The 12680-nt window shown below is 39.1% G+C and overlaps 1 protein-coding gene across 8 annotated transcripts in view; it reads left to right on the top strand.

Annotated features, from left to right (window-relative positions):
* The window catches only part of CUNH1orf141 (chromosome unknown C1orf141 homolog), a 70382-nt gene extending 58182 nt beyond the window's left edge, over window positions 1-12200 (top strand). For 5 of the 8 annotated variants that reach the window (XM_006171395.2, XM_014585340.1, XM_006171394.2 and 2 more), the window contains 2 exons: window positions 3066-3246; window positions 5378-6321. In XM_006171395.2, the coding sequence (XP_006171457.1) occupies window positions 3066-3246; window positions 5378-5995 (799 nt within the window). In that variant the 3' untranslated portion in view covers window positions 5996-6321. Of the gene's footprint in view, window positions 1-3065; window positions 3247-5377; window positions 6322-10637; window positions 10899-12092 lie in introns of those variants that run through there. The other 3 variants (XR_337760.2, XM_006171398.2, XM_006171397.2) reach the window with 3 other exon arrangements.
* The last annotated feature ends 480 nt before the right edge of the window (window positions 12201-12680 follow it).

The raw sequence follows: 12680 nt of genomic DNA, 5'->3' as shown, positions 1-12680 counted from the left end.
TTTTTTTTTTTTTTTTTTTAGATTATTGTCATTCAGACATGTGTGCTCACTGTAGAGAGAGACAGAGTCAGTAAGAGGGAAAGTGAGAAATCACCGCACCCTCCCACTCCCCCAGGGGAATGGCTACACCACAATCCCTTCACCTTCATTTTGGATTTTGGACATCGTGGGGACCCATTTAGAGAGAGACTGAGGTGTGGGACATGTTCTGAACAAACATTACTTGTCCTTTTGAGCTTTGGCAGAACCTTGTAACTTGTCCTCTCCTTGACCCCTCGCTGCAGACAGAGCAAAAAAGGGTGGAAATTGCTAGGGGCATTCCAACAGACACATCTGATGGAAGTCAATAGACATCTTCATCCCAATTAGCAAGGTCCAATCCCTGCTCTGCATCTGGAAGTTTCTTTAGCCTTCTCTGGGTGTGGTGGTGCACTCCTTAAGGAGAAGTTCTTTAGCCTTCTTCTCCACACCCACAGCTGGGTTTCTCTCATTAGAAAAGAAGATAATGGGATTTTCTCTTAATGGGATTATCACCAAGGGATACACCTTGTTCAGTAGACTAAGCCCTTATAGATTTGTTAACGGCTTCTTATTGTCTGTAACCTAGCAACGAATCTATGAAGTATCGGTAAAATACACATGTGTAGTGTCTCCTTGTATTATAAATAAAGAGGCCCAGTTTGTCTGGCTGACTCAAGCAGTTGCTCAAATGTGACACAAGTTGCTTGGGCTCCCTAGGCTCAGGTTACCTGTTTCTACTTCTGCTTTTCTCTTTGTCTCATTCTTTCCAATTCCCCAGTCCTCTCGAGATGGAGGGCTTGCTCTTTCTTGTCCTCTTTCTCTTCCTCACCAGCAGCCCTCTGATCATGATTCAGACCCAAGTCCTGGGGCAGATGCCGACAGGGCATGCACATGTTCTCAGCACAAATTTCAAGCTGCCAAGTCTGGGACTCAAACCACAGTCGACTGTGTGGGATTCCAGAGTCATAACCACCGTACCACCTGCTGTCCCCTATTCTGGCTTATTTATTTATTTACTTTTTAGAGAGATTTTCACTAGAGGGCACGTGTGTTTACTGGAGACACAGAGAGATAGAAAACAAGAAATCACCCCCCAGGGTGGGTGGTCATGCAGTAATCTCTTCCATTCTCTTCTTGGGATTTTGGGCATGCACGCACAACCACACGCACTTGGCATGAGTTTGAAGCCATCAGGTCTGAGACGAATCTTGGTCATCTACGTGGGAGTCCAGTGACATAACTATTATGCTATCTGCTGGTCCCTATTCTGACTTATTTTTAGCATTTAGTTCTACAGTGAAATCCAATGAATGGTCTAAGAGTGCTTAGCTGGTAGGCATCACATCCAGAACTCAAGCAAAATCAAATGAAGATAAATACATGGAAAAATTAATATGGAGAATACAATTATGTCTTTGTAGTAAAGACACAAACTTAATTAAACTACAATATGAATGTGAAAAAAGTAGCTTCTTTATTTTTTGTGTAAGTCTCATACTGTATAAGTATGTAAGTATCTTTGTATAAGGTTTTGATCTCTGTCATGAATCCCTGGACTTCTGTGTAATAGAGAAAAAAAAATTAATCCAGTTTTTTCAAATTTTCTCTTTTTTTGGGGGGGGAGAGGTTTTTTGCTATAGGGCGTGTGTGCTTGCCAGAAAGACAGAGACAGAGAGATAGAAAGCGAGAAATCACCCCCCAGGGGGGATGGTTATGCCACAATCCCTTCTCGTCCATTCTCTTCTTGGGATTTTGGGAACGCACACACATGTGCCCAGCGTGAGTTTAAGCCACCGGGTCTGGGACTCAAACCGTGGTCGACTACGTGGGAGTCCAGCGACATAGCCATTACGCTAACTGCTGGTCCCTAGTGTTTTCAACTTTCAGCAATAATGATTAGCCTTGTTTAGTTTAACTCAGTCCTCAGTTTCTCTCCAAGATGGCATCTGAATATATGAGTGAGCTGTTCCTCGAGCTTTGTGACATTGATGAAAAAGATCATGGTTAGGCACCTTTGTATTGCCGCTAGGACTGGTTACCACAGGTCCCACTCCTACATGTTCTGTGGCTACTGACATCTGTGGCTCAGGAACACAGGGTCTGTTCTCTCTGAACTTGGATACAGTCCACTCGAAACTCTCATTGGTGTGGCAGGACTCTCTGAGTCTGTCATGTTCATCTGTCCCTAGACAAGGCTATCCGTATCTCACTCATGTCAAACCTTTGTTGTAATGGCAAATGGTAAATCACATCCCATGGGAACCAAGGGAGATCTGGAATGGAAACTATATCTTCTTTCCTTCTGACCACACTATTCTATCCTCTCAATAAAGCTGGAGTTGGAGGAGAAGGGATTGCAGCGTGGCCATCCCCCCTGGGGGGTGATTTCTCGCTTTCTCTCTTTCTCTCTCTCTGTCTGGCGAGTGCACGCGCCCTATAGCAAAAACCTCTCAAAAAAAAAAAAAAAAAAAAAAGCTGGAGCTACATTATGTTGATATGAAGTTGCCCTGTCAAGTTTCTCCCAGATTTTAACAAAGGATGTGACTAATATATCTCTACCTTTGATATTCTTCTTAACCTGCATAATACACCTTTCCTCTCCACTCAGAAGACAAAGAAGGGTCAGTACCCTGGGGTATGCCTATAATCCCAGTGACTCAGAGAGGCTGGGCAGGAGGATCACAGGCTTGGGGTCAGACTGGGTGACATGGCTAGACTGTCTAACAAAGGATTGGGAGTGGCGATGCGACTGTGGTGCCAGGTAGGAGGCTGAGGCAGGAGGATCACAACTGGGCAAGACCCTGTCTTTAAAAGCAAAGCAAAAGAGAAACAAAGATCAAGATACATATCTTGCCGCCCCCTCTGCTTTTGCTGTGTTCTCCCACAAACTTGGCAGAAAGAGATGATCTGGTCAGGTTGAAAGTCTACAAGAGAGGATTGGGGAAATGTCGAGGGTGACTTTTAGGGATAAGGGAAGGCAGAGAAGAACAAACAAGCAGAAATCAGCTCTATAAACATTTCCATGGACTTGTGTTTATTTTCAGACATTCACAGATGAAGGATTTTAGTACACAAGAAAATAAATCCACCAGAAATGATCAATCAAGTGTGCGCTGTTCAGAAAGAAAGAAAACCCTTCTCCCCTTGTGCTTTGAAGATGAATTGAAAAACCCAAATGCCAAGATAATCAATGTTAGTCCAACAAAAACAGTATCTTCTCACATGGTAATATCTCCTTTTACTCGGTAAATATGTATATTAATACTATTTGTGGGAAATCATTCGTATATTATAGTAACTAGAATCCTTGATAAATTCGTATCTTTGGATTTCATATTCCAATATGATAATAGTATGTAAGCTCTCTTTTTTTAATTATTTTTTTGGAGAGTTTAGCATGTAAGTTCTTAATGCTCTTTTTTTTTTTTTTTTTGGAGAGGTTTTTGCTATAGGGCGCGTGTCCTCACCAGAAAGACAGAGAAAGACAGAGAGACAGAAAGCGAGAAATCACCCCCCAGGGGGGATGGCCACACTACAACCCCTTCTCCTTCATTTTCCTCTCAGGATCCTGGGCACACACGCACACACACCTGGCGTGAGTTTAAGCCACCAGGTCCGGGACGTGAACCGCAGTCGACTACATGGGAATCTAGCGACATAGCCGTTAGGCTAACTGCTGGTCTCTTAATGCTCTTTTTAAAGCAGTCACCCCTAAACTGTAGATTCCTTTTCATCAGGTAATAATTGTGGGTTTTTTCTTTTTAACGAAGGTTTTATCAAATTTGTTTGAATATAATAGAAATATGAAATAAAAATGGCATTTAAAAAATGACTGGGTCAAGTCTTCATTTAGCTAACAATTTGTTTTAGCTATTTCATACAGAAATTATATTTATTAAAGGCTATGTGGTAGCTTAAGCTTTATGAAGGGCCAGGGAGACAATCCGGTTTCATGCTATTCCACTGGGGTCTGTGCTACCGTCACAGATGATGGTTTACAACCGTGCTGCTGGGCAGTAGACACTTCTTGGAAACCCTTTGCCACTGCTGCTGTTCAAAGCTAGATATAGCTTCCACCACTCTCACTAGAGCTGAGGACATACGCTTGTCTCCTGACCTCAAGGGAGGCTGCCGAAGACAAGCTTATGCTTCTGTGAAAGGGTACATAGATTTGTAAAATAGAAAATTCTCTCACGTTTAGGACAGACCAAAACTATGACAAATTTCCATTATGGTGGCCAAATAAATAATATTGGTATCACTAGTGGATTGCAAACTGGATCTTTTGTCCTCTTCACAGTGGTTATAGGCATTAATGTACATTTCACTCTAAGTACACTAATGTACAATGGCTCTAATTTCTTTTTTCATAAATAATATTTTTAAAGGAAAAGTAAATTATGGGCTTAAATTTTGCAAACTAAATACTAATATGCACATCTGACCATTTTCTTTAGTGGTAATCATTTTGCCCTAATAAGAGAAATGTAAGAAAAAAATTTAGAGGAGTTTATACAAAGAGATTTTGCTATTACTGTGATAAAATGGTGTATTTCTAAGTCAATCTATTGCTTTGGTTTATTCCAGTAATATATATTGAGCTTTTTTTAATGTACTGGGTATTGTGCTAAGTGTTGGAGTTCAATAATAACAGCTATAGAGATCATTTTAACTTTTTTGAATTATATGAGAATATCTAGACTTTATAATTTTGGCTTATAATCAGTTCAGTCTTTTATCATCTTTAACCTAATCCATTTTTAGCATGCTTTTTAATTTCTGGAACATGGAAACCTAAAAAATTTAAAGATAATGCTCTATTCTATCAACTCTCTTGTTTTCCATTAGCAGTACTTCAAACATTTAAGAAATGTATTTATTTCTTCAAACACTACTTTATTTCACAGAAGATTATTTATTTGTTAATTATTTTATTTAACTTTATTTATTGCTATTATTATTATTTTCAGTTTGATCAAAGAGACAGAGACAGAGAAAGAGGAAAAAGGAAAGTGAAAAAGCAAGCCACCAGGTCCAGGACTTACGCTGCAGTCGGCCATGTAGGAGTCCAGCTCTTTTGACCACCACACCACCTGCCGGCCCTACATGAAGGATTTAAGAAAGACAAAGTTCAGATTTTATCCCTAACACCTTTATAGAATATTTAGAAAAGAGGAAAGCATGTTACAAGTATATCTTTTTTTGTGTATATATCAATACTATTACTGATTATATTAAATATTTATATGTAGCAATTTTTATAATACTTTACAATTTTATTTTCATGTTTAAAAGTTTATATAATGTTCTTGTCTCAACAGAGTTATGACTAAATACTATTTTCTTTAATCTACAGGAACAAAATGACACAAATCCCATTATTTTCCATGACACAAGACATGTACAAATGTTACTTTTGACAAAAAACATGCATTCTTCCCATCCTTTGAAAAATGAAAACATTAACCCATGTAAAAGAACAAATTTTGTTTTAGAAAGAAATTGTGAAATTCTCAAATCTTTAATTAGTGGTCAATTGATTACTCCTTCTAAACCCAAAAAAACTATGCCTACAATATGGAAAAAAGGCATACGAACCCTATCTATGGATGTAGGCAACAGAATAGTAGAAGATAAACTAAAGAAGAAAGCTAATAATCAGACATTGAAAAACATACCTTGGAATACACTCTGTAAACTCCCACAGACCTTTTCCTGCCTAACAAAAAAAATTGTGGGTGACTTTGGCAAAACTGTTACTCAAGAAATGAGTGCTAAAACGGGCAAATTTGAAGTACTGTTTTCTGCAATAAAACCAATGGACATACACAAATTCAGTGCCCCACCTGTCAAACGTTCCTCAAAGCCTCTTAAAAATATGCTTGAAGTACATAAATTAAATATTGTAACACCATTGGATGACTTGTTAAGCTCAAGTGAAAACAAAATGCCTTGTAAAATAGCACTTACATAGCAATGACTGGGTAAGGAGAAGCAAAAAGCCAAGTTCTAAGACGACAGAAGAAATTCTTATTCATATAGTAACGTTCTAAAGGACTGTATAAGAGAGCAAGACATAGACACTGAGATTACAAATCGACAGTGGTTTGTTCAAGAGCAATCATAATTTTCAGTAAGTAATAGGACAACATCAGGAAAAAAATTATCAACAAGAAGAACTGTTCATGACTTTCTAGTATCTCAGTTAGATTGCTCAATCATTAGATTTCCTACAGTAAAGTCTGATTTGGGACCAAGAATGCCAAAGACCTACTGGAAATGTACTATTCAAAGTCAAGTAACAACATTAATAAACTTGCTCTATAATTGAATGTCAAATAAGACAAATGTAGAGTCAACTTAATGAATGTGAATTTAATCAGGTGTCAGTATTTTGGGTAATCTTGGAAAAATAGCATTATATTAGCAATTCATACAATTAAAAAAGATCTGTAAACTTTCGAATATCTTGTTTAACTAGTAGGTGTTAGAACTTCATTACTACCTCATGGTTTTAACAAGTATAACTTTAACTATTTTTTGAATTGTCAAATAATTTGAAAGAACAACTTATCCTTAACAAATTATATAAGTTGGTAGCAAACCCTACTATGTATTGAACATTTTTAAAGAATTATTTATTGTGGGACCAGCAGTTGGCATAATGGCTACGTTGCTGGACTCCCATGTAGTTGAGCGCAGTTCAGGTCCCGTACCCGGTGGCTTAAACTCACACTGGGCGCGTGTGCATGCATGCCCAAGATCCCAAGAGGAGAATGGAGGAGAAGGGATTGCAGCATGGCCATCCCCATGAGGCGTGATTTCTTGCTTTCTGTCTTTCTGTCTCTCTTTGTCTTTCTGGTGAGCACATGTGCTCTATAGCAAAAACCTCTAAAAGAAAGAATTTTTTATTGTATTTTATTTACAATTATTATTACATTTTAATTTACTCTGCATTCACTAGAGAGAGAGAGAGAGAGAGAAAGGCAAGGTGAGAAAGCAAGCCAAGGTCCGGGATTTGAACCATGGTCAGCCATGTGGGAGTCCATCACCTTAACCACCATGCTACTTGCCAGCCCCATGTATTGAAAGTTTTAAAGTATACTGCATTGCTCTTTTTGTTTCTCATTAATTTCTCAGTAAGTCCAATAGCATGAAAGCAGAATTGAACTTAGATGTTACATTTCAAAATTTTATTTGTAATCCATCTGGGGTTCAGAATACATTTCACATCAAAATAATTTTGACAGTCACATGATAAAGGCCTACTTAACTTATAAATTTACACCATATAGTCTATGTGAAAATAGTAAAAAGTGGTAATTTTTATAATTGTAATAATTAGAAAATTGAATAAGCAAAATTTTTTTAGTCTTGACTTTCAGTCTTTGAGGAGTAGATTTAATTAGAAGCATCTAACCTAAGGGAAGACTTTGAGAGGTCTTCTGAAATTTTCGAGAGTGAGGAGGTGCACTGGTTTAGGTTCTTCTCTTTCTATTCAGACTGGAGGTCTTACTGTGCCTTATCAGTGCTGCTCAGGGGCATCTCTTCACAAGCAGAGGCAGGTTTGGGCTCCCAAACAGAAAAAAAGAGTAAATGGAGATGGGACAAAAGGGATATATATCTGGCGACTCTGAATAAGGGAAAAGAAAAGACATCAAGATAAGGTGGTGGGCTCCGGTTTGTAGAAGGGAGGGGAGAAGCATGTGTGGTTGCTAGCTGAGAGGAGAAGCTGCAGCAACTTAGTCATGAAGTCATCTTTCCTTCCCCTCCTTTCTTTACCGGTTGCTGTCTTGTCCATTCTCACCCTGCTTTCCCTTCTCCCAGGCTCATTGTAAAGCAGAACGGTTTCCTTAACGGTCTTTGCTGGGTCTGGTCTTTGCTGGGTCCGGTCCTTGCTGGGGCCAAAGATAAAACACAAATGCTTCTTAAGCACTAACAGTAAGAATAACGAGAGGCAGAAAATATACCTAGCAATAGTACTCACGATGATAATAGTTTCTAGTGATGCCGAAGTCAAGATTTGGGGCACTCCCACACATGCATGGTGTGCTCTGCAAGCTGACAAGGCCAGCATTCCAAGTGTAGTTGGCCACGTGGGATTCAGTGAACTTAACCACAAGGCTACAAGGCTAATCTGTAAATTTAACTTCTTAAAAGATATTTTAAGAAGCTTCTTTCTTTCCTCCTCTTCTTTCTTTCTTCTTCCCTTTCTCTATTTCTTTCTTTTTTAAATTGTTTTTGTCATTGAGTGTGTGCACTTGCCAGAGAAAGACACAGACAGTGAGAAAGGAAGTCAGAAATCACCCCCTGGGAAGGACAGCCATGCCATAATCCATTCTCCTCCATTCTCCTGGGATTTTGGGCATGCACATGGGCCCTGAGTGATTTTCAAGCAGCCAGGTCCAGGACTTGAACCAAGGTAAGCTTGAACCAACACTTTAACGACCATACCATCTGGTGGTCCCAACACCCAGAAGTTTCTTACTCCAAACCTTTCTAACTTAAATGTTAAACCTAACTACAGTGAAAGGCAGACTTTAGCCCAATGAAGGCTCAGATTAGAAATGAAGATTTGGGGGGATCAGCAGTTGGCATAATGGCTATGTTGCTGAACTCCCATGTAGTCAACTGCAGTTCAAGTCCCAGATCCGGTGGCTTAAACTCATGCCGGGCGCATGTGTGTGAGTGCCAAGATCCTGAGAGGAAAATGGAGGAGTAGGGGTTGTGTCGTGGCCATCTACCCAGGGGGTAATTTCTCGCTTTCTGTCTCTCTGTCTCTCTCTGTCTTTCTGGCGGGTGTATGTGCCCTATAGCAAAAACCTCTCCAAAAAAGAAAAAAGAGATGAGAATGTTTGTATTTATTCGTTTTGGAAGTTTCTGCTAGAGCTTGTATGCTTTATCCTTTACAAGGCACTACATTAACTTAAAAATTATATTTGCCTAAAGATTCTTTTAACAGCAGTTCAATAGCAAGAAGTAGGATCTATGTAACTGTGTTTGCCTTTGAAGTTTTTTTTTGTTTGTTTGTTTTTTTTTTTTTCGCTCTAGTTAAATGAGTGAAGAGAGGGTCCAGCCTCTGTGGTGCAATTGGTAGCATACCACACCATTGACCTGATAAACCACATGGCAACTGAGGTCCAAACTCCCAACCTAGTCAGCCTGGAAACATGCCAGATGCTTTCAGATGTGCCCAGGATCCTGGCAGGCTAGGGGACTGGAGGCAGGGGATTGTAGTGTGACCAAGCCCTATGAAAGCTGATTCTCCCTCCTTTTTTCTCTCTCATGTGAACACATGTGTCTATCATAGATTTTTTTTTTTTAAGGTTTTTACCACAGTGCTCACTGAAGAGAGAGGGACCAGCGGATAGCATAATGGTTATGTCGCTGGACTCTCATGTAGTCGACCACTGTTCTAATCCCAGACCCTGCAGCTTAAACTCATGCCAGGCGCGTGTGCGTGCGTGCCCAAGAACCTGAAAGGAGAATGGAGGAGAAGGGATTGCAGTGTGGCCATTCCTCTTGGGGGTGATTTCTCGCTTTCTGTCTCTCTGTTTTTCTCTGTCTTTCTGGCAAGCGCATGTGCTCTATAGCAAAATCCTCTGAAAAGAAAGAAAGAGAGAGAGGGAAAGTGAGAAATCAGCTAGTACTGAAATCATTAAGGTATGCAGTTTCAGTGAACCCATAAGAGTGATCCAAGTTAAATTACCTATGATAATCTAATAAGCAGTACTATGTACCTGAATGGGAGAAATAAAACTGGTATTTAAAAGAATATAACTTTAATGTTAAATGTGGACTGTGAAGGGCCTAGACAACTGCTTAGTCCTTCCAGCTTCTATTATTAAAAGCTCTGCACCCGGTGACTCATCATGAAATAGATGAAATGATCCAAACTATGAGACAATATCAGTGTGATCGCTCTTCTGAAATTGCTAACATGGTTTATAACCAGTGTTTCATTTGTCAAACCTACAACCCTGGGATTTCACTAAAAACTTCAGGTGATTTATTGCCACCTTTTGATGGATCATTTCGAACATTTACATATGTATTTTACTCAATTTGCACCTTTAATAGGAAATCAATGTGTTTCTGTAGTAGTAGGCTGTACGTTTTCTGGTGGATTGAAGCTTTTCTGCATTGAAAAGCCAATGCTGTGACAAGAGTGTTTCGTTTACAGGGCATTCCTAAAGAAATATCCAGAAATAGAGGTACTTGTTTCACTGGACAAGTTATAAAACAGTTAAAAAACACAATGGCATGGAACGAAGCTAACTGAATCAACTTGATAACCTTGGTCTAGGATATCACCATTGGCCTTGATGGCAATCCGATTTACCCCAACTGGAAAACACGGATTAACGCCTTAAGAAATACTGGGTCATCAGAAAAGTCATGATACATTTTTGCATAGAAAAAAAATACTTCATGACTTTCTGAAGACCTAGTAGTTTCAGAAAGGCTCATACCCCTAATAATAAAATTTCCTATAGCTCCTGCTTTCATAAACTCTGACATGACACAATATTATAAGGCTTTAATGCATTATGCTAGGTAAACAAAGTCCATCAGTGATCTACTAATGGATAATAACCAGACCTTTTGTGATTTAGAACCCAGAGATTGGATTTTTTGGAAACGACAACAGAGAAAGACTGCCCTCAAACCCCATTAGGAGGGACCGTACCAAGTTTTTCAACCTACTAACACTGCAGCAGGACTTCGAGACCCCAAGTTTCAGATTCATATCTCTAAGCTCAAAAGGACCCTTGGGACTGCGTAATCATTTGAGGCATCAAGGTAAAACTGATCAGGGAGGTTTCTCTTCAGAAGCAGACAACATCCTAGATGTGGAGACCTTTCCCAAACATGATGTGAGACTTTTCTCCTCTGTCATTATAAAACCTTTATCTCTTTCCATCTTTTCCCTGTGTTTCTTTTCTGATAATATATAGCAAGATAGTCTGGTAATTAATAGTCCACAATAGGTAGCTTATGAAAGGAATTTAACTTAATGTTGGACATGTCACATCAAACGTAATTCTCTATATCATCTTAGAGATTCTAGTTTATCTGGTAACATATTTCCCTGATACTCCAAATGTGACTGGTTGTTCAAAGTGTACATCTGGTCTTCTCTATACGGTTAGGCTTTTAGATTCAAGAATTTAGATTCCTTGTTTAAATATAACAGTAGGCAAAACCTATAATGAGAGTTCTGTAGTTAATTTATATAAGAAAGTGAATTAAAAAAAAAAAAAGCCAAGAGAAAGATCGTTCAATAGTTTGTAGACAAAGTTCTTACCCTAGCCCCTTAATTGTGAACCGTCTCCAACCATGCAATATTGGAGCCTTGGATAAATATCACTAATGCTTCACTACCGAGACCTCTAACACACAAGATATCCAGCAAGGAACTGTCTCTTGTGCCCCTCCAGGATACATCTTTATCTGTGTCTGATTTAAGAAGCAGTACGTGGAAAATCAGGGGCCTATGTGGACTAGAAATTCTAACAGTACTACTATTATTCCATAATCAATTGGAAACAGAATATCTCTTAATTTGCTCTATAGGATAAGTTTGTCAACAGGTATAAATCCCTTTAATCTTTTGATAGAATGCTTCTTCCCTGGCTTGGTATAAATGTAAATAAGGCTATGATTCGAAACTTGTCTCAAACATGTGTTACTACAGCTGACTCAACTGAAAGGATGTAATTGCCTAGAAAACTTTTAATTTTCTTGCTAAAGTTGTTTTACATAAAAGAATTGCTTCAGACTACCTGTTGGCTGACCAGGAAGAAGGGAATGTGACGGCTAACACCCTTGCTACACGTGGATATGTGACCTCATAGGGCCAAAATTCATGTGTAAGAAATCAACAAGGAAGCTATTAGATAAAACGAATAGATTCCTCTTTTGGCTCTTTTAAAATATTTATTTTAAATGCTTCATGGAGGCTCCTATAAAGTGGTACACATTAGTCTCTTGGTGTTCGACTCCTGATAGTAATCTCTCTAGTGTGCTATATCCTCTCACAGGTCTTAAATACTTATTTGCATCCATAGGTTATTCATCAAACGGTCTCACTCCAATTCGAGAAATAAAACCACAAAGAGAATACAAAGAATCCTTCAACTGATCTGACATTGGGACTTGTGAATTCCAAACTGAGACAAACAAATCCATTATGGCGGTGACGAGAGTGTCACCTCTTCTGATTCTGAGGACTGCTGGATTCATTAAATTCTTTGGTAAAATACACTCTGCTAAATTTAATTTGTCTAAAGTTTTTCTTTGATCATTTCTATAGCACTAGTCCACAGTGGGTAAGAGCTTTACCTTATACCATTTACTTGACTATGGTCACTAAGGTACAGGAATAAACAAACATGACTTGGGACCAGCAGTTAGTGTAATGGCTATGTCGCTGAACTCCCATGTAGCAGACCACAGTTGGAGTCCCGGACCCGGTGGCTTAAACTCATGCCGGGCGTGTGTGCATGTGTGCCCAAGATCCCGAGGAGAATGGAGGAGAAGGGATTGTGGCGTGGTCATCTCCCCTGGGGGTGATTTCTCATCTTCTATCTCTCTGTCTCTCTCTTTCTGGTGAGCGCATGTGCCCTATAGCAAAAAAAAAAAAAAAAAAAAAAAAA

This window comes from Tupaia chinensis, unplaced genomic scaffold (assembly GCF_000334495.1).
Source record: "Tupaia chinensis unplaced genomic scaffold, TupChi_1.0 Scaffold149502_1, whole genome shotgun sequence".
Classification (NCBI taxonomy): Eukaryota; Metazoa; Chordata; class Mammalia; order Scandentia; family Tupaiidae; genus Tupaia; species Tupaia belangeri.
Note: the sequence above shows the minus strand (reverse complement) of the source record. Positions and strands in the feature narration are given on the sequence as shown.